Source organism: Sarcophilus harrisii, chromosome 4, assembly GCF_902635505.1.
Source record: "Sarcophilus harrisii chromosome 4, mSarHar1.11, whole genome shotgun sequence".
NCBI lineage: Eukaryota > Metazoa > Chordata > Mammalia > Dasyuromorphia > Dasyuridae > Sarcophilus > Sarcophilus harrisii.
The window spans coordinates 192,411,348-192,436,558 of record NC_045429.1 but is presented as its reverse complement, the minus strand read 5'-3'; the positions used below and the strand labels follow the sequence as shown (position 1 = coordinate 192,436,558).

The window sequence follows — 25,211 nt, the reverse complement described above, 5'->3', positions numbered from 1 at the left end:
GGACTGTTTTGCTTTGTTTTGTTTTGTTTTTTTGCACATAATAGGTGCTTAATAAATAATTTGTTGAATCGAATTAAATCCTACTGCCTTTTTTTTCTGAAGTGCCAATGTTCATTGTAGTCCTACTGTACAGAATGACTGCACAATACACTTCGGTCCACTTTCTTTCCAGCTTCTTGACAGTTACTTTGAAGCTTATCAACATGTCTTTGATCAGGAAGAGAGAACTGCCTTGGCCCAGGTGATAACAGACATCATGCACCACCGCCCCCGTTTTGATTTTAGCCACCCTTATTTGGAGAAAACCTACAGGGCTGAATGCATCAGCCTGAGGCTTCATCTACAGCTGGTGAAGGACATAGTCAACAGACATGTGAGTAGAACCTGTTTAGTAAACATTACCCAGAGAGGAAGAGATAAAGTCAGCTTAGGGAATGGCCTTTTCTGCTCATGGATAATCATGGATATCTTTTTCCCAGAAGACCCAAGAAGCCCTTACACTTATTCTCAGTGCTTATTTGCAAAACTTAATTTCATGCATCGTGGCTTAATGAATAGAAAGCTGACCTTGCAGTTGGGAAGATCTGGATCCTAATCCCCTCTCAGAAACTTAATAGGACAAGTTACTAACTTCTTAATGCCCCAGCAATTTTCTTCTAACTATAGATGGTCCTCAAGGCTCTGTCCTAGTCCTTTCCCCCTTTGTTTTCTTCTTTTTTTTAAATTTTATTTATTTATTTTAATGCATATTGCTTTATGAATTGTGTTAGGAGAGGAAAATCAGAACAAAAGGGGAAAACCATGGGAGAGAGGAAAAAAAACAGAAAAATGAATGAACATATCATGTGTTGATTTACATTCAATCTTCACAGTTCTTTTATGGATGCATATGAAGTTTTCTATCCAAAGTTTATTGGGTTTGCCTTGGATCACTGAAACACGGAGAAGAACCAAGTCTTTGATAATTAATCATCACACATTCTTGTTGTTACTTTATACAATGTATTTCTGATTCTACTCATTGTTCTTAGCATCAGTTCATGTAACTCTTTCCAAGTCTTTCTAAAATCAGCTTGTTCATCATTTTATAGAACAATAACATTCCATTACCTTCACATAGCACAAATTTTTCAGCCATTCCCCAATTGATGAACATCTACCCATTTTCTAATTATTTACTACCACAAAAGAGCTGCTATAAATATTTTTGCATATGTAAGTCCTTTTCCCTTTTTTTATGATCTCTTTGGGATATAAACCCAGTAGACATTGCTGGATCAAAAGATTGATCCGTTTGATAGCCCTTTGAGCATAGTTCCAAATTGCTCTCCATAATGGTTGAATCAGTTCACAACTCCACCAACAATGTATTAGTGTCCCAGTTTTTCCATATCTTCAATATTTATCACTTTCTTTTCCTGTCATCCTAACCAATCTGAGAGGTGTCTAGCAGTACCTCAGAGCTGTCTCTTTTGATCAATCATCTCAACATCTCTTTTGAGTTCAATCCTTTCTCATCTCACCCAGCTACCACCTTAGTTCAAGCTTTTCTTACTCTTTCCTAGATTATTGAAACAGATTCCTAATTGGTCTCTCTCATTCAAGTTTTCTGCTATTGTCTATACTGCTACCAGAGTGACTTAAATTAAGAGCTGATCTGACCATATCACTCCCTACTTAATAAACATCAGGGGCTTCCTGTTGGCCCTCAAATCAAATATAGATTCTTCTGTTTAGCTTTTAAAACCCTTCACAACTTTGCCCCAGGCTACTATTCCAGTTTCCTTGAACACTGTTTTCACCTCTTACTCTCTGATCCTGCCTAACTGTTCCAGTTCCTCATATTTGACAACACTCCTCCCATCTTGGTACCTTTGCACCTGCAGTTCTCCATGGCTGGAAAACACTGCCTTCCTGCCTCAGCCTCACAAAATTCCTCTCCTCTGTTAAGAAACAGCTTAATCACCACCTTCTTTGTGAAGCCTTTTCTGATGTCCTCCCTTACCAGTGGCCTCCCTCTCAAACTACCTACTCTATTACTACTTTGTATATATTCATTCTCTTTCTGTTTATTCTCTTTATATGTATGTATATTCTTTATCCATCATTAGAAAGTAGGCTCCTCACAAGTAGAGATTGTGTCATTTATTATGTTTGTATTCCCTGCCCGTAGCATGGTGTCTGGCAAGTAGTATTAATCATTGCCTGTTGACTGATTTATTCTCTGAGAATCAGAATAGGTCCTGATATGCATTGATAGCAATGATGAAATCACAAGTCTGCCCAAAAAAATAATTAAAGCAGCACCATGGATTTAAAATCAAGTGTTCCATATGTTGTCCCTCCCCATTAGAATGTGAACAATACTGTCTTTTCTATTTGTATCACTAGCACTTTAACACAGATCTTTGCATGTAAGTGCTTGATAAATTTTTATTCATTCATTCAAATGTGGGTAACTTCACTACATTTATTTGCCCGTGAAGCTCAGACTTAAAGCAAAGAGTAAGTCCTATCACAGTTTCATTGGACTACAGAGCTTATGGTATTAGTAAAATTGGAAAGAACAAAGACAAAGCACTTCAAAATGGGTTTTATAAAATTGTGCGATGACTTCATATATGAGAAAGTCAGTGGATAGAGTGCTAGACTAGGAGTCAGGATAGACCAAGGACTAAATCTTGCCCTAGATGCTAGTTATGTGACTCTAGACAAGTCACTTAATGAGGATAATAGCATCTGTCTCTAGGATTGTTGTAAGACTAAAATGTAAAAATGAGTTCATTGTGGATGAAATATGGAATGTATACATTCTCATAACAAACAACCCTATAGTAAGAGATTCAAATGTCAGAACAACCAAGAGAGGCTAAAGAAATAAGGACTATCAGTTGTAGCTAGGAAGTGAAGGACTGAGAAAATATACTCAGCAGAGATCTCAGATATCATTTTCAAGCCAAGATATAAAGATTACTTTTTGAGAATACTACATAAGACACTTTTGTGGGGTTTTTTTAGTGAGGGGAGTTGGACTAATTCTGAGGTTCTGTATGGAAAGAATTTCTACTTGAATGCAAGCTGCTGTCATCATCATCATCACCATCAATCATTTCTGTGACTTTGGGAATTACATGTTTTAAATTTTCATGGCTTTCTAGATTAATCAGCCGGCCACATGGAGTGACCATGAGAATATTACTAAAGCAATGGCAGATTATAGAATTGTGGTTAGCATAGCTCTACCTTGACACACTTGATGGGAAACTTTTTTTCCATGTATTCAAATATCTTCCTTTGCTTCTTGAAATAGACTTCATTTGTAACTATTATTTTTCTTGGCTGAAAATCAGCACAGTCCCAGTGAGAGCAGATCTTCAGAGCTTTATCTATATAAAAATTTGCCAATTACAGCACTGAGACAAAGGGCATGCTGTCCACCCCACGCCAAATCATGGGTACAGTGTTTGTGGAACAGGTTTTTTTTCCTTCTAATTTTAAAATTATGTTTGCATTTCTAGATAGAATCACAACGGAAATATGTCCAAAGAATATGGCGAGATGGTCAGAAAGGTAGCATCAATGAATTTGGACTTCCTCCAAACATAATTTGTAAACACCTTATCTCTATTAACAGTAGCTGGTGAGTCCATCATTGAGTGTGGGGCAAGGGAGGGGAATGAATTTGTTTAATTAATTCTTCTAGAAAACTTAGCCACATACCTAAATATTTTCCAACCTGTTCTAAATTGTGAAGACACTGTCATGTAGAGAGCTCTGAACCAGGAGTCAGAAGACCTGATCAGAATCCCATCCCTGCTACAAACTTCCAAAATGACTTTGGTTAATGACAACCTTTCTAGGCTTTATTTTTCTTACTGGCAAAAGGAAGAAGTTGGATTAAGTAAACATTAAGGTCAATTCCTGTTCTAAAATTTTGGAATTTTTGTACAAATTCTATAACTAGAAAGCTACAAAGAGTCCTCCTGTCTCTCTTTAGACAGTTGCCCAAATTCCATTTTATATGGAAACTAACAATGAGTAAGATACTTACCATTGAACTTTTTGAGGGTCAGGGTCTAGAATTTTAATTTATGCTATTGAGTCTAGAGGATTTTAGTTTCCTAAAAAGTTCCTTTTAAAATGGCTTCCATAGGTCTGATCATGTCACTTTCCTGCTCAAGATGTTCCAGTGGTTCCCCATTACATCTGACTCAAAACCAAATAACCATACTGGGCATTTATAACCCTTTACAATCTAGTCCAAGGAATCTACCTTTCAATATTCTAGAAAAACTGACTGTTTGACTCTTCCTTGTACATGACATTCCATTTCCTGCTTCTATGTGTTTGCGTTGATGCTTTCCCCCCCAAACTTGGAATGCTCTCCCCCTCACCTTCAGCTCTTAGAACATGTAGTTACTTTTTTGGTTTGGCTCAAGAGTTTGTCTATAAAAGACTTTTACTGATTCCCATCTGTTGCTAGAGATTTCCAAACTTACTTAATATTTATTTATATACAGTTTTCATTTACTTATTTGTGCACATGTTGCTATTCCATAATTACTTAGCACAGTATTTATTTATATATAAGTTTCACTTACTTACCCACATGCCATTGCTTCTCTCCAGTAAAATGGAAGTTTTTTCAGGACAGAACTTCTTGTTTTGTTTTTGTTTTTGCACACAGAAAACACTTAATAAATGCTGATGCCATAGGGTTTTGTCTGTCATGCTGTGATATGAAGCAAGACTTATGCAAATCTGTAATTCAGGGAAAAGATGAATAAAATGAGGTTGGATACAGGAAACGAGAAAAAGAAAAGATCCCAAAATATGTGTTTGCTTTGGTTTTTGTGTCTCCAGGTACATAGGAATCACTCAATAAGTGCTTTTTGTGAGAAAAAAAAAATGGTTAGGTCAGAGTTTAAAGCCAGCAGGATCTTCCAAAGATTGTGGAACAGAGGAGAAATCAGTACTTTGTCCAATTCAAGTAATTTCCCAGAAGCTTAGAGCTTTTCTTAGCATGTACCTCAGTCTGCCTACCCTATGGGCAGGTCCCCACCTCCACTTTGCCACCACCTCCTACTGATCTAGACATCCATGTTGATTCATGAGCCTCTCCACTGTCAGACAGTATCATCACATTAAAAGCTGGATATGCTGAAAATAGCATTTTAAAACCCAGTTTCTTTGCCCACAGCAAATTTCAGACACCATGAGTTCCTTCAGCTCACCATGGCAGGAAACCAATTTCCCTGTGTTTTGCCATTTTGACACATAATTGCATTCTCTGAAATCATTTAGGGAGTGAGGTAACTGTCACCCTCTATGTCACCTTCTTTAGCTTAATCTTTCCCATTCATTCCCCCCTCCAGAGAACAGGGAGAGAAAGCAGAACAGGGAAGTTGTAGACACACTCCTCCTCACCCAGGTCAGTCTGCATGACAAAATTATGTTGTCTTTTTCTTTTCCCTCCCAGGCCAGAGAGTGGGACACCTATGGGTCCCCAGGACATAAACTCCCTGGCATTTTTCATGCCACAAGCCTCTCAGATATAAGTATTTCTACATTGCAACCAGCTTGAGGTACCAGCTTTGAGAGAAGCTTGTTATGGCATAAATCTGTTTTTTTAGGAAATCACTATCAGAAAGGATCTTGCCATGGGCCTTAAACCTGGAAAGAAGCATCCCAGGAGCAAATGCTAATTCACTGTGAGATGCTCTCTTTCGGCCTAAGGCACTCAGCTGCGATTAAAAATCTAGTTATTAAGAATATTGAGTAAACCTCCAATTGTGATTATCCACTGAAGAGATAATTTAGGGCCAGGCAGTTATACAAAGTACAAACCTATCTTCATCACTTACAGGTTAGAAATAGACTTAATCACAATAGCTTCATGACTAATAACTTAAGAGGAAAAAAGATGTATGTCCTTGAGCTCTGGGTAGAGATGGGGAAGATCTTGGACACCTTTTTCACAGAATCAGTTCAATTCAATTTAGTGAATTTTTGTTAACTATCTACAGCATAGTATAAATAATTAGGGTTACAAAGTTGAAAAATGACATAGTCTCTAAAAGATAGCATGGTTAAAGTAATAGACTTAACAGCTAGCAAGAGCTAGCATTTCTATAGCTCTTGAAGATTTGCAAAGCATTATACAAAAATTATCTCATTTTATCCTCTACCACCCCATTTTGTTCCCATTTAATTGATGAGAAAACTGAGGCAAACAGAAATTAAGTGATTTCCCTTGGGGTCACACAGCTAATGAGTGTCTAAGGCAGCATTTGTTACCAGGTCTTCCTGATTTCTAAGTTCAGTGTTTAAATACTTATGCCACCCTGCCTCAAAAAATCAAGTAACATCCAAACATTATCCTCATTGCCAAACTTAGTGCCTGATACACAGTGGCTACTTAATGAATGCTTGTTGATCAATCTATTTTTCCATAAATAAAAAAAATAAATAATAATAGTATTTATATAGTGCTTCAAGATTTGCAAATACTTAACAAATATTATGCGATGAGGAAACTGAGATAGAGTGTATGACTTGCAAAGGGACCCACAATTTTTTAACTCAGGTCTTCTTATTCCAGGTCTACTATCTACTATCTACTATTCAGTGTACCATCTAGCTTCTTCTAAAGTAGATATCTATCAAGTTTCAGCAGTTGTCTAGGAGTTTGAGAGAATGATTTTGTCCATTAGTCTTTGAAAAATGCCATAAGAGCTTAGATGAATTTAAGTAACTGTTAACCTGGAAAATTATTTACCTGTTTGTATTTGCTACTGCCTACTATGCTCCTGCTTTTATATTTAACTACTCTGTCTTTATGCAAATGATACTGGTTTTAGTGGATTTACAATTAATTCCACAACTTGCACTCAATCAGTCAACAGAAATTTACTATACCAAGTACTGTGCCTTTTTTAGTTGGTGACTTGGACTTTGCCTTATGGTTGTTTTGATAGTGCAGTTTTAGTGCTTCTTGGGATTCACTTCAAAATGAAAAGCACATTACTTACTGGGATCTCTTAGCAAAGGGGGCTTTCAAGGGACCTGTTTTCAAGAAATGAAGAGAATTTTATGGTTAATACATTGCTTAATTGTGTAGACTTGTCATTAATCTTCTTTATTCTTCAAGCCCAGCTTTAAAAAGCATTTACTTGTTGGAATTCCATCCTTCCCTGGGCATGGCCTCCCTCATTCCTACAGCCCTACAGCATCTCTTCCAGGAGTTTTGTCATATCTACAGGCCCCACACAGCTTATGGCTTCACCATTCTGGAGAAACAGGTGCTCCAGCTGGCTCTGGATACATGGCAGTCTGTAAGAAAGCCTGAGTTTCTCTACAGTGCCCAGCTTCAGAAAGATGTAAGTTGACTCCAGAAGTGAAATCCAGGATGGCTGATAATCTTAGTAATGAAATCTTAGTAATGATTATCTTGTCTTTTAAAATTATTTCCTTTTGTCTATCCAAAACAGAACTGATAAAATCTTAAGCCAGGTTCTTCTTATCTGTTATTTCCCCCAATGATCCAAGAGGAAATAGGCAAGATTTAAATAAAAATGTTATTGTTTAGATATATAGGTTAAGCTCATCTTTATGCTGCTGAAAGATCACAAGAACTATAAGTATCCTCTAAATTTTGATGCCCTGAAATAAACCCCCCAATTTGCCCTGACCTTATGACTCTGAGTAGATATGGATTGCATTTTTCGATACTAAAAGGCTAAATTTCCTTGAAACTCTTATAAATATCAGAAACGTATTCCTACCATATTTATTTTTGTAGCTCCTAACACTCTTTTCTCTATTTTTGTTTCTCAAAACTTTTAATAGTATAGTTGAAAGTGTTGTGTCCTGCTAATTCTAGAGCCCCCGAGTTGGGGTGACAAAACGTACTGTTGCTTTCTAGAGCCCCCACACCGGGGTGATTAAAATATACCTTCCTGGTGGAGAAGTGATGAGGCAGGACTCCCGAGGATGGTGGGAAAATGGGGTCCGTTTATTTCGAGGGTTTTCCCCTTTTTATAATGTAACATAAACAACACTGTGCATGTGGGACCACATGAACAACTTGTTATTGTACGTAATTTGCCACCTGAGAGCTATCACTCTTCCACCTGGTACCACTGTGTCTCAATCACAACACAGGTTGTCACCACCCCCTGACTTCTCAGGAAGACCAAGAGCCCTTAGGGGAGATGGGGAGCAGAACCAGACATTGTCAGCAGGTTCCCTCTGGGATGAAGAGTTTTACACCTCCCCCCAAGTTCCCTCACTGATTGTGACCCTCTACAGAAAGAGTCCTGAACTAGATCTCCTAGATCTCAAGTCAAGCTCCTGGGAGATCATGAGTAGGTCACTTATTCTCTCTGAGCCTGTTTCCTCATTTGTAAAGCTGGGACAATATTACCTTCCTTGTTGTGAGGACCTAATGAACTTTAATATGTGTTAAAATGCTTTGTAACCAATAAAGTAAAAGAAAAGTATGCTATTATTTTTATAGCACCTTTACTATCAAAGGCATTTTTTAAAAATTCATTTTTAAAGTTACCCATTTTTTAAAAATGCTTTCCCTTGATAGTTATTTTCAGATGCAGTGATGGGAGATCCCTTTCTTGTGGTTGAGATAGGCATGCTGGTTCTAGAATCTGCAGTGGGAGAAGGAAAGAAACGAAGCAAAGATTCTCAAGCCTTTCTTCTGGAGACCTTCTCCAGACTTTTGGAACTCTTGACTCTCCGCTACCGACTGATAGAAATGAGTGTGGAAAGTGCACACTTATCCTGGTAGGTGCAGTGGGCTGAATATTTATCCTCCATTTATAGGGTGAGCTTTGCAGTAGGGCATGTGAGAGGCAGCTAGAAGAAAGATATGTTTTATTTTATTTTAATTTTAAAGTTTTATTAATGCTGCTGCCACCTCCTAAAATGTTCACTCTTCCATTCAATCCTCTTGTGTAGCAAAGAAAAATATTTAAGCAAACCCAAATAGAGAACAGGGCCTTGTTTGATAGCATATGCAGCATTCCTCATTTGAAGCCTTTAGCCTTCCTTCATAGAGAAAAGTGTTTCATCATCTGTCCTCCAGGTCTAAAATTAATCATTGCAATTAATCTGAGTTTGACTAATATGCATATTACTGTCTTGGCTAGTCTCTCTTCACTTTGCATCTGTTTGCATCTTAGCATATTTCTTCAAATTTTTCATATTCATCATTGCTTATGGTACATTTAGCCATTACATATAGCCAAACATCGGGCACCTGTTCTGTTCAAGTCAGTAGTTATTTTACTAAGAGCTTACTATGTAGCAGACACTGTGGTAAATTTAGCAGGAGAGGTGTAAACAACTATTCAAAAACTATATAAAAATATATGTGTGTATGCATATACATACTATATATATCATATATATGTGTATGCATGCATGTAGCTATTCATGCTCAGTTATATGTAGTTATATAATATGTTTGTTTTATATAAAATCTGCATTGTACATATATAAAATAAGATACATGCACATATCTTGCTTTATATAAATATGCAAAACACACATACATATAACAAAATATATATCTTGTAAATATAAGTGTAATAGTTTATACATTACATATTATGCTATATATAAGTAGAATAGGTGTATCTTATTTGTACATATATACATATAGATATATAGTAGTACATATATATAGTTTTACCTATTATATATTTATATATCTACAATGTACAAATAATTTATTTACATGCACATATAAACATATATGTGCATACATGTATCACAGACTAAGCATAAATGTATGTGTTTGCATATGTTTGTCATATGTGTATCCATATTCGTGTGTGTGTGATAAATTGGAGATAATTACAGAAAGAAGGTACATTAAGGAGAGCTGGGAAAGGATTATTATAGATAATAGGATCTGACCTGAGACTTGAAAGAAGTCAGAGAGTTGTAGGTGTAGAGGACAGCCAATGAAAATGCAGAGTTGGAGGTTGGAGGTTTTGACAAGCGCAGCAAAAGGGGCAGTCACTGGATCACTGCTATCTTTGGAGACAGCTATTTTGGTTTAATGAAGAGGTCAGAAGCTAGACCACAGAGAATCAAGAAGAGAATGAGAAGAAACGAAGTGAAAGCGCCAATTATAGAAGGTCTTTTCAAGGATTTGAGCCATGAAAGGAAGTAAGCTATAGAACAGTGGTGATCATGGATGGATCAGGTGAATGGTTTCTGACGATGAAAAACAATGTTTGTAGGCAATAAGGAAGTAGTAGACCGGGAGAGATTGAAAATTAGTGAGACACTGGGGATGATAGATGCTTCCAACTTTTTTGCTACAAGTTCAACTATGGATATATTGTTCTCTGAGACTTTCTTTTTGGTTTATGATGGAGAACAAGAGGACAGAATAGATAGGAAGGAAAGGTATCAAGAGCAAATAAGCCATGAAAAAAAGCCCATGTCTTCATTAAAGACCAAAGCAAATGAAAAGAGGATGGAGGCTTTGCAATTTAAAATAGGGGAAAAGATATTCTATTTCCAGCAAAGTATTAGGAGAAGTTCTCTATTGAAAGAGAAGAGGGATAATGAGAATATGGGAGGCTTGAGGAGATGAGAAAAGTTTGGAAAATCTATGAAAGGTTCAACAGAAAGAGAAAAATGAAGAGATTCCTTTGCTGTGTTGAGGGCCCAGTTGAGATTAGAGAACATACATTTGTAATAGACCCACATAGCACAATGACTTGCTCCACAAAAAGGAATGGAAGTGGATGATAGGAGCAAACCAGAGTTGGGGTTAGCAAGTAACAAGGAGAAGGTGTTAGACAAGGAGGCAAAAAATTTCAAATACAGAAAGATTGAAATACCCTGATAGAGTAGAAAGAGCACCAATTGTTGATTCAGAAGACCTGGGTTCAAATCTTGTCTCTGACATTTCCTGGGCCTCAGTTTTCTCAGCTGTTGTAAAGTGAAGGATTTGGTCTAGATGACCTTTGAGTTCCCTTTCAGCTGTAGATCCATAAACTATAGGGACAAGATTAAGAAAGGAGAAAAGTAAAGCCAAAGGAGGGATGATGGTCTGGTAGAGTACTGAGGGGATGGAAGGCCTGACAATAGGAAGAAAGAATTTTAGGAGGAATGAGGTGGAACAGATGGGGCCCTATACTTCACAGAGGCATTGCTAGGTCAGAAACTATCATTTTCAAAAAATTCAAAAATTTTTTTCTAGAAAGTTGGACCAATTATCAAGTGTATCAGTAACACATTAGCATTTTGATTTTCCCGTAGATCTCTAAAATGAGCTATATCCCATCTTTTTCTTATTTTTGCCAATTTGATGGCCATAAAGTAAAACTTTCAATTTCTTTTATTTTTTTATTATTAGCAACTTGGAACATTTAAAAAAAATCTTTTAAAAAATAGGGAGATTAGGTATTCTGGTTCATTAGGTAGATTTTGTACATTTCATTCACTCATCCAACAACTATGATAGATTGAGCAAAGTATAAAAATAATCAAAACATGGTCTCTGTACTAATGAGCTTTACAACCTAGCAGACATGTGTACCTTATCTACAATTAGATAAAATTACATAATTACTATAATGAAGACCAGAATGCACTAAATGAATAAGACAAATACGAAATTCCATCTGAGATCAGAAAAAGATGGTTTCCATCTGGGAGGATTCATCAATAAATTTATTGAGAATCTATTATTGGTATGATGAAACTAGCCTGACTACCCACTTATTCTTCAGCCCCTTGTTTCCAAATCTACCATCAACTGAAACAATTCTCTCACCAAAATCACTAGCAACCTCTTAATTGCCATATTCCATGCATAGTACTTAGTTCTTAGCACTTTACCTTTTCTATAGCACTTGACACTGCTGGCCACTCTTTCCTTTTTGATAATTATTTCTTCTTTCTGGTTCTTCTGGCTACAATTGGGAAGGAAGAATTAGGGTTAAAGCCAAGAGTAAAAAAAGAAAATTGTAATAAAAAAACACATGATAACCATTTTGTATTTTTCACATCTCTGGTACTATTTAAGTGGTGTATTAATATAAGAATAACAGGTTTCTGAAATATATCATTTCCATTCCCATTGCTAGACACAGTCTATATGATTTAAATAGTAATAGTTGATAAAAAAAAAAGCTTGTCTTATAGTTCCTTAACACATAAGCATTTCAAAATACCTAGCTGCCTCTTTCTAGTTACTTTCTTATCATAACTGTTATGTGATATAGAGAGAGACAGCATGATCTCGTGGCTAGAGAAGGGCCCCAGAGTACAGGGACCTTTATCTAAGATCTGACTCTGACACATAGATTGACTTGTGAACCTGGGAAAGTCGAATATCCTCTCAGGGCCCCAGGCAACTGTATCTAGATGACATCAATGTGCATTAGTGGAAGAAGGAAGAAGTTTCCTGTACCACTGAAATTTCCATTCCTTGTGATGTAGGAGAGCTCAGGTCTTTGAATCTTGTTCACTTCACAGTCATTTAATGCTTTATTACTGCTTTTGACTCTTACTGGCATGCATATTGAGCCCATGGGATATTTTACAGCACCTCTTTTGTTTTTCCTTTTGTAGAAATAAAACTTTATTGATTTATTTTGTTTTTAATGTGTCTTGGGTCTAGAGCAAATAGACATTCTGAAAAAAAATTATAGAAGATGAATTTTTTTTAATTTTAGGTTATACAAAATATTTGCCCAAGAGATGGGTTTTGATGAATTCCATTTGTACTTGAGGCCAGTCTACTTTGAATTTGCATCTCATAAGGAGAAGGCAGACCAACCACCTCCAATTTTCATTACAGCTCTACAGGAAGATAATAGTCGAGTAGATAGGTAAGTCAACATATATTATTTGTATTATTTGAGGTGGGACAAGAGCAGAGAAGATGTGACTGTGTGATTCATACTCTGCTCCCCTAGTGAATGATCTCATGAATGGAAAACAAAATTCTAACATTATTTATAACCTAAATTGAATCATGTTGCTAAACTTAATTCTTAGATCCTCAGGCCTGCAGTCAGGAAAACCTGAATTCAGATCAAATGCCAGATACTTAGTTAGCTGTGTAACTCTGGACAAGTCACAATCTCTGTCTGCCCATATTTCCTCAACTGGGAATAATAGTACTTATCTTCCAGGGTTGTTATGAGGTTCAAATGAGATAATATTTGTAAAGCACTTAGCACGATGCCTGACATATAGTAGGTACTTTAAAAATACCAGCTATTATTATTATTATTGTTATTGCCTATCATAGACTTTGATATTTTGAAATTTAGGAGAAAAGAGATGAGGGTAATAATAATAAAACACAAAAATTTACAGAATTTGAGAGTTGCAGTGGACCTCAGTAGCCATCAACTCAGAGCCATACATGAAAGAAATATTCACCGTAGCCTGCTTTACAAGCAGTCATTGAGTCACTTTTTAGAGTTCTAATAAAGAGGAGCTTGACTCCTAAGGCTGCCCTTTTCACTTTTGGAAAGATCTAACTGGGAGGAAGCTTTTCCTGATAGTCTAACCATTTGTCTTGTTTATACTCTTTGGGTTTCTACAGAACAAAAGCACTCCCTCTTTCCAAATAACTGCCTTTAAAAACTTGATTGCTGTCTTGACTTCATTAATTACTATCATAGTTACTATGAAATAAAAGAGTGAAGTAGTAGGGTGTGATGAAGAAATAGGTGGGCAACCAATGTAGTTAGCAAAATGCTGGGCAGGAGCTGGCAAAAGGCTTGGGGTGAGCTACGGATAAGTGGCTGGAAGCCTTAGGACCTGGCTGAAGTAACTTCCAGGGTAATGAGTTGTAAGGGCTAATTTGGACCAGAGCACCAATTGATGCAACCAAAGCAGTGCTCTCGAGAACTTTTGTTCTGTACTCCTCAATACGTGAAATTTTACCCAAGATTCCTTAAACTAGGTCTTGGCAGTCGTGCTTCAGAAGAAATTAGGAGGCTTGGCCTGAAGGGTAAAGGCCAGCCAAGTAATGGAGTTGGTTAAAAAAAAAAAAGGAATTTCCAAGAAGAAAGAGTTGACTCAGAAAGAAGACAAAGATGGAGGAGATGCAGTGGGAATTGGAAGAACTGGCTAAGAAGGTATTGACCTAGAGGCTCTGACCTTTTCATCAGGTCATTAAAGTTCTTCATGATCTAGGAACAAATGCCAAGTACTGGAAGCACAGCCATTTTGACTTTTAAAAGGATATAAACTAGAGCAGTGCTACCATTGTTACCCAAGGAAAAAAAAAAGCATGAAACGGAGCTATAGAGAAGATCGTCCTGCAAAGAAATGTCAAAGTCTTCATGGTATAGAATGCAAAGGCAGGGCAATGAGTATAGTTGTTATTGGTTTTTCCTCTCCCCTATAAATTTATAGTCTCCATCTTTTGCCTTGAGACACTGAGGAACTTGGGATTTCATCACTGTGGATCATCAGATCAATAATGCAGATCTCAATGTGTTTGTGACCTTCCAACCTGTGCAATTCTTGCCCATATCTTCCTATGAATCACACTACAGAAAATTTACTCCACATTCTAGGGACCTTCTTTTAGATCTCTAAACTTTTATATGAAGCACACAGGCATTGCATATTCTGGTTCTTGCTACATGATTGGCCCACCTTTTTGTTCAGTCATAAATCTGTCTGATGAAATACTTTGTGCCATTTTTTGTGCAATTCCACACTACAAATATGTTTGAACTTACTCACACTTACTAATGCACCTCTCCATTGCCTTTTGGCTAACCCTCAACTTTAATTTTTCAGAGGCTGTAGTAACAACATCACTGAAAGAGTACTATTAAAAAGGAAGAGCATTTGTCTCTGAGAGAAACTGACCTTTGTGGTAGACCTTGGGCAAGACTTTATATGGAAATGTAGGCTTTCTCCATCTCTCTCTTGTCTGTCTCTGTCTCTCTTCATCGTTTCCAGCTTAGGACCACAGTATAAGCTCAGACAGTGGAACTGATGTGTTACAGGAGAGCAATTTCTAGTTCCAAATGATGTTTGGAGTTTAGCATCAAATATTGAGATTGATGTAGGCATCAAATATTGAGGTCATATGAAGAATTCACAGTGGCCATTCTCTTTGAAAAAGGTAGATTTATTTAGGAGAAGAGGTTACAGACAAAATAGATACAATAGACATCAGGAAGGGTAAATATGAAATAGAATTGGGAGAGCATATTAACAATGAAAAAGGCAAGTTCCCTAGTGGAACTCACAATTAATCAGGAGAAAGGGAACACCCCATGAAGCTGGAATATGCCCTTAGTTGGCAGGTTAAATCTGTAGATGAGTTTAGTACCTAAAAGAATTAATTAGCCATAAGACGAGAAAGACACCATGAGGCATGGTTGGAGGAGATGAGAGGAAAAATAGCATGAAGCAGGCATAGGGGAGGAGAGAGGAGAAAGACAGTAAGAGGCAGAGTGCTGTGGAAGGCTATAACCCGCATGAGCCGTGGATAGATATGTAGGGGAAATTTACTCTCAGGAGTTTGACATAACTTGAATTTCTAGCTGTACACAGCATGGTGGGACTACCCACGACTCCCACAGGGGTATGGTTATAAAGTTAAACTGATCCTGATCAGTACCCTTCTCTGCTTGCCTCAGGGAGTAATTTTATTAGTACTTCAAGCTCTCTCTGCCTGCCCCACCTGGGCTGATCCAGGACCTCATCAGAACTATATTTAATAAATTCTCATCCAGGTAGGAACCCCTACCCAAACCACCATAATGTTAATTTTTTTATTTTAAATGCCCAATTTGTAAATGCTAAGCCAACGGGTAAGGTGCTAAGCCAGTGGTTCTCAAAGTATGATCTGAGAATCCTGGGGATCTCTGAAACTCTTTTAGAAGGTCTACAAATTCAAAAATAATTTTTATTTCCAATATGGTAAATGTCTATAAATATAATCCAGATAAACAAAAACGCTTTGGAGAGATCCTCAATAATTTTTAATAGGATAAAGATACTGAAAACAGTTTGAGAACCACTGTGCTAAGCCATTGGGGTAAGGGTAAACCCCACCGAAAAGAAAAAAAAACAACACAACTTATTTATAAAGGTTATTCCTTTGATGTTTAGAGTTCATTTGTACAACTTTTCAGTGACTTAGGATGCTCTGTCATTCTTTGAGAAAGGTTTGAAAAATATTGTTCCTATTGTGCCTCACTATCCTCTCCCTCCAATCTTCCTCGTTTGTGTAGCTCTCTTGTAGTTAAACTAGCTGTTAACATGGACCTCCTGTTTATGAGCTTCTGAGTAACTGTTGAGAGTCCCACTGCAGGTTTTTCTGTGTAAAATGCCAAAAAAACCTTTACTTCAAAAAAAGAAACAATAAAAAGTATGAATTAATAAGCTTTATGTAAAAAAAGTTTATTAGGAGTTTGTTGCTTGTAGAAAATTGAGAGATAGAAACAAATCAAATTCAGCTATTCTACTTCTAGATGAATGGATCAAAACGCTAGTCACAGAAATGAATTTTTTTGAGGATTCCCTCAAATTGTCTGATTCATATGCCAAGAGTAATGGGTTCTAGAAACTCTTGTTAATATAGGGGACTCCTTCTACCAATGCTAGTTGGCAATTTTTCTGCAACTTGGAATCTTAAAGAATTGCATAGACTTTTGGGGGAGGTGAAAGTAAATCTGATTTACTGATATAATGGAAGGCATTCAAATCTGAGTCCTTTTTGTGAATATATTCTGGATTCACTACTTTGGCCAGATTACTATACCAACATACTTCTTTTTTAATTATAGATTTTTTAATATACAAACATATGCATGGGTAATTTTTTCAACACTGATCCTTGCAAAAACTTGTTTCAACTTTTCTTCTCTCTACTCCCTCCCCTAGATTTCAGGTAGCCCCATACATGATCAACATATTTCTTATTTTTCCTGTCACTAACCTGGGAAATAGCAACTTTTACTCTGTAAAGTGTTAGAATTGGTTTTCTGATAGGCTATAGATTTGCTTCCCCCTGAAGTTTGTGGCTGCCACAAGGATGGGCTGAGGCAGGGTAGAGACAGAGAGAGAAAGAAGAAAATGGGATCTCTTAGGCTGAATTATTGGCAAAGATCAAAGGATCACAGATTCAGAGTCAGAAGAGAACTCCTGATCCATCTACTCTTAAGACCACAGTGGTTGGCCCAAAGCGTCAGAATGGGGATTTGAACGCAGAGCCTTGGACTTCAGATCCTATCTTCTGTCCACTGTTCGTTACAGCAAGCCAATACAGATCAGTGGGTAGATTGTGATGACTTGGGGGGAAGTCCTGCATTACATTAAGGGAATTTGTAGATTTAAATGTTTGGTCACTTGGCTACATTATATTGAAACTGATATTATTTTAAAGTACTAAATTGGTCTGAACACAGACTATGGGCCATATTTTGCCTGAAAATATGACTTCAATAAAATCTAAAGGGGGCAAGTAATATAAAGTTCCCATTCCCAAAGATCTTGAACTTAGCCCTATGTACAGATATGTAGCAAATATGTTCTGGGCCACTTTCTTGGAGACAAGCAAACTATATCTGCCCTCAGGGTACCAGGAGCATCCCAAGGAGTTTGGAGGTTTTTTCTTCTCTACTGCGATTATCTGTAGACTCCACCAGGTGTGTTCTCCCCAGTACTTAGCCCTTAACATCAATTAGCTTTGAGAAAGGGATATTTTTAGCAATACATAAAATATAAAAGTTCCTCCCCTTCCTAGTACCTCAGGGTTATGCCTCCCTCCCTCATCTTACATCAGTCTCTTGAGAAGTTCACAACAACCTGCAGCGTGACTGCTGAGAGAAATAATTCATTTGGATCCCTACTCTATTCCAATCAGTATTAATAAGTTTAATAGAATCATGTCAAAAGTTTTGTATATCAGGCTCCCAGAACTGTGAGCTGCAAATTCTAAGTTCACTTACTTACCTACAAGAAATTGGCTGAAGGCCTTTTAGCCTTGTTTTGCCTTGCCATAATCAAGCCCAGTGCGTAGAAAGTCTCCCAAAATATTTTTGTGTTTTCACACCAATCACTTATCCAATAGGAGCAGATGACCATTTTAATGACCCCTTTGCTCACTGAATGTAAAAGTTTATACCATTCCCTCATCCCTCACCTAAGGGTAAGGATAAATCCTTGGAAACTTGAAATGCCATAGCAGTCAGTGTTATACTGTGGCTATTTTTTCCATTTTGTAATCACAATATTTCAAAGAACAGCCTAACTTTCTAGCTTAAACAGTTGTTCTATCAAATTGATACCATTTCGCTTCATGAATATGAATTTTATTTCTAATAGAACAATGTTGCAACAACATTTTACCAATATTTCAAGCATAAAAAGAGAGAATCTTTACAAAAATATACAGAGATATCACAACCAAATTGGTAGCTGCCCATGACATTTAACAAACTGAACTCTTAAGAGTGGCTTCTCAACAGTATATCATTTTAATTATAATAACCATTGCCTGCTACAGGAAAAATTGACAAAAATAAAAGTTTGGGGATTTTTTTTCTTTTTTTTAAAGCACTGTTGCAACATTGTATTCCTAATAATTTAGTAAACTGAACTATGAGTAAATAAATGATACATGCCTAAAAACATTATGGTTATACTCTTAGTGGCCACTGGACTTTGGACTAGTCCAGGACATTGATCTAGATTTTGACCTAAACCTAGACTGTGATCTTGCCTGGGATTTGGGTCTGGCTGGCTCTTTTTTCCTTGATTCAGGCTTCTGCTTGTTCATCTTGTATGGAGATATTCCTTGCTTCATCCAACTTGTGTGACCCTACTGACATATTATTTTGCTTATTCAATAGAATTATTCCATATTTGGTATAGCTGTTATGGAATGACTGGACATCTAGCCTTATAAAAATAGGACTGTGGAAAGAGGAGGTATGTCAGACCATAAGGAAGAGCTAAGGTCCTCTTCATAGGGAACCCTAGTCCCTTTCATGAGTGCTATTGGCTCAGAGCTCTTTTAATAGAGATGACATAATTTTAATCTCCTCCCTGCCAAATGAGCTTCTCAGCTGATCTCAGCCACCCTCTGGCAAGGTCCCAGACAGCGCTCCTTCCTCCTTTGACATTTCTAAACTCAGAAGATTTGAAATTCTAACGCTTTCACCAGAGTAGAAAAGAACAGAACTGAGAAGCCATTGACTATGGCCCATTTCTCACTGCCACACACTGGCCTCAATAGGGAGGGCCTGATAATATTGTTTCTCACTAGCTGACAGTAGTCAGCAAAAGTAAGAAACAATATTGCCTGAGGAGGGGCTGAGATGAAGGCTCATGATCCAGAGTATTGGGCAATGAGACGAGACTGACTCCGGACTTTCTTAAAGAGACTTAGAATTCTGATTACTCAGCCAATTGAAAGAAGCTTCCAATCCCATGGCTAGCATGTACAGGCTAGCAGTTACAGGATGTCAATACATGCCCCACAATCCTACAAAACACCTCCATTCCATATCATCACAAATCTCTCAGAAATTGATTTCTCAACGTCTTCACATTGGGAAACACTTTCAGAGTCATCCTGAGCATACCCCAGATCTCCATTTCAAACAGGTAATTGCTTCGTGGTGGCCCCACAGAACTCAATGTCATGGAATGGAAAAGTAGATAAAGAAGTGAGTCAACTGACTCTTATTAACAACAACAACAACAACAACAAAAATACTTAATAAGTAAGTACTTATCCTCCTATGGAGAAATGAGGTTCCCATGTTTTTTAAATGAATGAAACTTTTCCAAAAACAGCATGAAAGGCAGGGATGGAGAAGTAAAGGTTCCACTTCTTCACCTTTGAAACATTTACTGAAGTCTGGGGGTCAAAATTCTCTCTCTTCAAAATGGGATAGTAATAAGGAGTGTTTAATCTCTGGGCCCTGGAGAAAGTTGCTACTTGTAGCCTAGAATTCCCAGAGAACCTGGATCCCAGCCCAAGCTGGTAGGGGGCAGGGAAGGATTGTGGCATATATCTAGGAAAAGAAGGAATAAGATTTCTTTTGTTTTCATTGTTTATTACCTGTTTATACAGATATGATGCCTGGGACTTATAGAACCAGGGGTACTTAACCTTTCTTGCAGTATAGACCCCTTTGGCATTCTAGTGAAGCCTGTGGACTCTTTCTCAAAATAAAGTTTTCAATGCATGAAATTAAAACCCAGGATTACAAAGGAAACCAACAGTTAATGAAAATTAAAATGGATTTTTTTTCCTTCTAAATTCATGGATCCCATGGGTTCATGGACATCAAGTTAAGAAATCCTGCAGTAGACTTTCTCAAAGTACATTTCTCATCTCTTGAAATAAAACCAAGTTTCTACTTCACAGGGTTGTGCTAAGGATGAAAATTTATATGTGATATAAGTTGCTATAACCTTAAGGCAAATAAATAAATACTCACTATTATTATTATTATTATTATTGTTAATTCTATAATCAATTTGGGTAGGATTTGCCTAATGAAAACCTCAAGTACTGTAGTAGATGGGCCAGGAATTACTACAAAATAGTGACTAACAAGAGTCCCTACTTGTAAATTTTTAAATTACTTTTAGGAAAAAATTAGCTGATTTCTCTGAAATAAAACAGTTTAAAAAAAAAGAAATTATATATTTTTAGAATTTTTTAAATATTACTGCTTTTCCAGTGAGGTCTCATTTGAGGGATGCAGCATATATTTGGGGCAGCATATATTGAAGGCAGCCAAATGACTCAGGGGATAGAGTGTGGAGAGATTTCTGACCCTGGGAGTTCAGATTCAGCTTCATACGTTTACTTATTAGCTATGTAACCTGGATAAGCCATTTAACTTTGGTTTGTCATGGAGGCACCTAGGTGGCTCAGTGTCTAGAGCTCTGGACCAAGAGTTGGGTAATTCCAAGTTCAAATTTCGCTCAGACATGTACTAAATGTGTGATCCTACACAAATCATTTTTATCTCTTGTCTATTGGAGAAGGAAATGGCAAACCATTCCAGTATCTTTGTCAAGAAGATGGTATTGGTGTGCTATGATCCATAAGATCACAAAGAGTTGGATAGGACTGAACAACTGAATAGCAACAACATATATATTTAGGAATGACCTATATTTGGATTCATATGGTATATTTGAGTTCTCTAAAGGCAATGATATTGTCCTCCAAATAGGGGAGTCAAGACATTTATTCTTCCCTTTAGACTGACTTAAATATACACATCCCATTAATGACAAAAGTCAAATCAAGGGGACTAGTTTACTTTTTTTTTTTTTCTTTTAGATATGTTCCTTCTACTCTTCAATTGGCTATCTCTGAGGTGGATGATAATCATATTGGAAAATTTAGTTTTCATAAAAAGGAAAGCATTTTTCAGGTAAAATTTGTTTTGTTTTGTTTTCCCACTCAAAGGAAGTCAAAATAAACTGTCACATGCATATTGTCCATGATCAGAATCATGTTATTTTTGCCCCAGAATTTTAATTCCATCTTATACTCACAGCTCCCATAAGTGCAGTTAGTATAATTATTTACTGTTTTTTTTATTTCTTGTAATTTGGCATAATTTCTTCCATATATACTCTTAATAACTGTGGTAAGAATTTCTGTTGGGCAATAAAAATAAGTTTTATGTTTCCAAACACCTTTTCTTATGTTGCCTTTTTTAAAAATGCACTTATATTAGGAGACGTTTAACTTTTAACATCATACAACAGAATGTAAACTTTTTGAGAGCAGGTTCTAATTTTTATTTTCATCCTCTGCATCCCCAACACCTCACACAGAGCCTGGTATATATAGGCGCTTAATAAGTTTGTTGAATACAAGAAATTTACTTGTGTTCATTTCTCTCTGGCTCATCAGGAAAGATTTCTTGGCTTTTCTTTGGGGACAATGGGAGGGGGAAGAAGAAATTAAACATTAACATGATCTGGGTTGCTTTATTCTGCATGGCAGCCTATTTCTGGATGTAAATCTTTCACAGTTTGTCTAGTATCCTCAAAGGAAGCTGAGTCAAATTTGCAGCTTTTGGGAAAAATTAAACCTGGGTGACTGCCATGAACTGAAATCAGTGCTCAAGGCTGCCTGAGAGACCATTTGCTCTAAATACAGCCTTGGGGCTACAGGGCCTGGGTCAGCACTGTTTCTAAAGGTCAGTGAATGTTTCCCACACAGTGAACAGATGGCACATATCAACCTACCTTTTCCTCTGTGATTGAAGAACAATTTCCCAGTATTTCTCATACTTTCTTCCTTCAGCTCTTATTTTATTCAGGAGTGGAAAACATGCAAGTGACTCTTGCTTGCCAGACTGCTCAGAAAAATGCCCTGATGGTTGCTGTCCAGCAGGCTGCCTTTGGCCACAGCCCATGGTCGATCTGCCCCGTGGACAGACAGGTCAGCCCACGGGATTAGACAAACCAGAAAACTGCTTCACTGTCACTAGCTGAAGCCAACTAAGTGCAGCTGGGGAATTTGGCTATTTGCGATCACAGTTTTTTCTTTTAGGAAATAGGAATTTATGACCACATTGCTTGCTATATTATTAGTCTGTCTCTCTCTTTTTTTCTTTCTCTCTTTAATGGATTTTTTTCTATAGGTCATTTTAGGAGACTGGCCAAATGTGAGCAATGTACAAGACAATATAAAAATTAAAAATTAACCTAGCCCAAGGAGATGAATTTTCCTACTGTCCCATAAAGCTTTAAAACTATTATGATTTCTTCTTCATGCAAGTTCACAAAAAAATATAGAGACAAAAGATTTGAATGAATTGTAAAAGAATTATCTACAAAGCAACGAAAAGTCAGGTCACTAAGATAAGGAAATCAGGTCTCTCCTGTACAGGGTGATCACCTGATTGGTCAGTGCCAACCTTTCCTCCTATGGTTTTCACAAGAATTCTTGGTACCAAGCTAGAATGAAGGGAATTCTGCAGAGATGAGAAAAGATAAAAGGACATAAGTGATTTTGGAAAGGACTTAGAGAAGAAGGGGGTCTTTGCCTGAAGTATATTCATAATGATTACAACTTAAATATAAAAAAATAAAAATAATTTCCCTAAATCATTCTTGCAAATAGACTCTGAAACTCATCTGGCTATCAGGGATTCTGTTCAGTGCATTAACTAGGGAATCCCTCCTACCTTGGTCAACATCACCCCTTCTCTTTGGCTTCTTGCCATATTTCATGTGAATAAAGGAATATAGACGCCTTGTTTATATACCAAGAGCCTCCTGACTCACCCCAATCCTCATGGTGACCATAAAAGCTAAACAAGGAATTAGGTATGGAAATTTATTTTTAAGGCCCACTGCCTGACTTTCCTCAAGAACTTAATTACATGACTTAAAGTGTGTACATGCGCATGTACACACACAGCCACACACACACACACACACACACACACACACACACACATACACACACACCTGAAAAATGAGAGGAGACTTTTTCCTTTAAAAAGCTAGATTTTTAAGATTTGGAAAGAGGTTTTCTTACTAAAGTTAGTAGTACAAATATAACAGTGACTATCCTAGAACCCAGCTGCCTTAAGTCCAAGTATGTTACATTTCATTCCTACCCCCCAGGGTTCTCCCATATTTTTAGGGGGTTGAAAGGGATAGTGTCTAGTCTCTACTATTGGCTCAAACCCTAATCATGGGTGTTCCCTTAATTTGTAGCGGGTTCCATATAGCACATGCCAGTCATATAATCAATTACAAAGGAATATTTACTTCAAATATATAGCAAGATCAAATGTACAAAAATTCTTTGCACCATCCCTTTTTATCCTCCTTGGTCCCTGTGGAAGGGATTTGGTTTACAGCTTAGTTCAGTTATAATAAAGCATTAATCTCAAAAAATCCCAAATCCAAAGTCCTCCTGGGCTTGTGGCTTTCTCTGGGCTTCCATGATGGGCTGGTTGCAACATCTGGCCTGGAGTCCTGGACTCCAAGGCTGTCATGGTGTGAGCTCCCAGGTCCAAAACTTCATTCTTTACACCGATAGCTGGAAAAGTACCAGGGTTACTTCAAAAGATCCTAGGACTTAACGGGAAAGGGAAAGTGGCTCTTCCCTCACTCAATTTAGTACACAATGCTATGATGTGAATGAATGAGATCTTCATCCTTGGATGCCAACAGAAAGGGGGGGGAGGGTAGGAGGAATGAAGGGAAGAAGGGAAAGAGATATGTTTTATTTTTTAAAAATATTTTATTATTTTTAATTGAATAATAAAATATTTAATATTTTAACAGTTTTTAAAAATCACCTAAGATATTTATTAATCTTGAGATTCTAGACAACTCATTTAATCTCTGGGCTTCAGTTTTGTCATCTGCATAAAGAAAGAGTTGCATTTATTTAAATAACCTCAACTGCCCCTTCCAGGTCTAAATTTTTGATTCTTGGGTCTCAGATGTCTAGGAATAGGACCCAAACCTTCTGCTTGCTAGATCAATATTATATTCCTTGTTTCACTTCATTCTTTCAAAATGATAACTGTCCCTTTTAGACAATATGTCCATAATCAAGGATTGCAATCCTTAGATAATTTATATGAAAAAACTATATATGAAATATCTTTAAAGGCTTATTATCCAAGACATATTAACAACTTTTAAAAATGACTAAAAGTCATTCTCCAGGAGACTCCAAATCCAGTATCATTTTCACTTTGCAATGTTCCCTTTTTGTTTAACAATAGTTTAGAAAAATGGAAAGACTATATTCAACATATTTCATTCAATTCATAACTTTGAAGATGTCGTTTTCCACATTACTCTTTATCCAAGTTAAAATCCACCTTTAGACACTATTTGCGTGACTATGGATAATTAATTTCATCTCTCTCAACCTCAGTTTCCCTATCTCAAAATTGGGGATAATAACACCACTTATCCCTCAGGGTTGTTGTGAGGAGCAATAAGATAATATTTGTAAAGGGCTTTGAAAAATTATTAAGCATTATATAAAGGCTTTCTGCTATTCTTCTCTTCCTTCTTTTTCTCTCCCTTCTTCCTCCTCCTCCTCCTCTTCTTCCTCCTTTTACCTTGCACGTAATAGTGGACAGGTATAACCTGCCTTCATTTGCTTGCAGTACATATCCTGAGGATATTTTCCAATTCTTAGACAATGGCTGAGTCAGTAAACAATA

The 25,211-nt window shown here is 37.0% G+C and overlaps 1 protein-coding gene across 1 annotated transcript in view; it reads left to right on the top strand.

Moving 5' to 3' along the window:
* The window catches only part of CCDC162P, a 214,336-nt gene that overhangs the window by 93,300 nt on the left and 95,825 nt on the right, over positions 1 to 25,211 (top strand). The window contains exons 18-24 of the mRNA XM_031964438.1: positions 173 to 373; positions 3,519 to 3,640; positions 7,151 to 7,379; positions 8,597 to 8,799; positions 12,717 to 12,872; positions 21,335 to 21,428; positions 22,313 to 22,450. Of these exons, the coding sequence (XP_031820298.1) occupies positions 173 to 373; positions 3,519 to 3,640; positions 7,151 to 7,379; positions 8,597 to 8,799; positions 12,717 to 12,872; positions 21,335 to 21,428; positions 22,313 to 22,450 (1,143 nt within the window). The remainder of the gene's footprint in view (positions 1 to 172; positions 374 to 3,518; positions 3,641 to 7,150; positions 7,380 to 8,596; positions 8,800 to 12,716; positions 12,873 to 21,334; positions 21,429 to 22,312; positions 22,451 to 25,211) is intronic.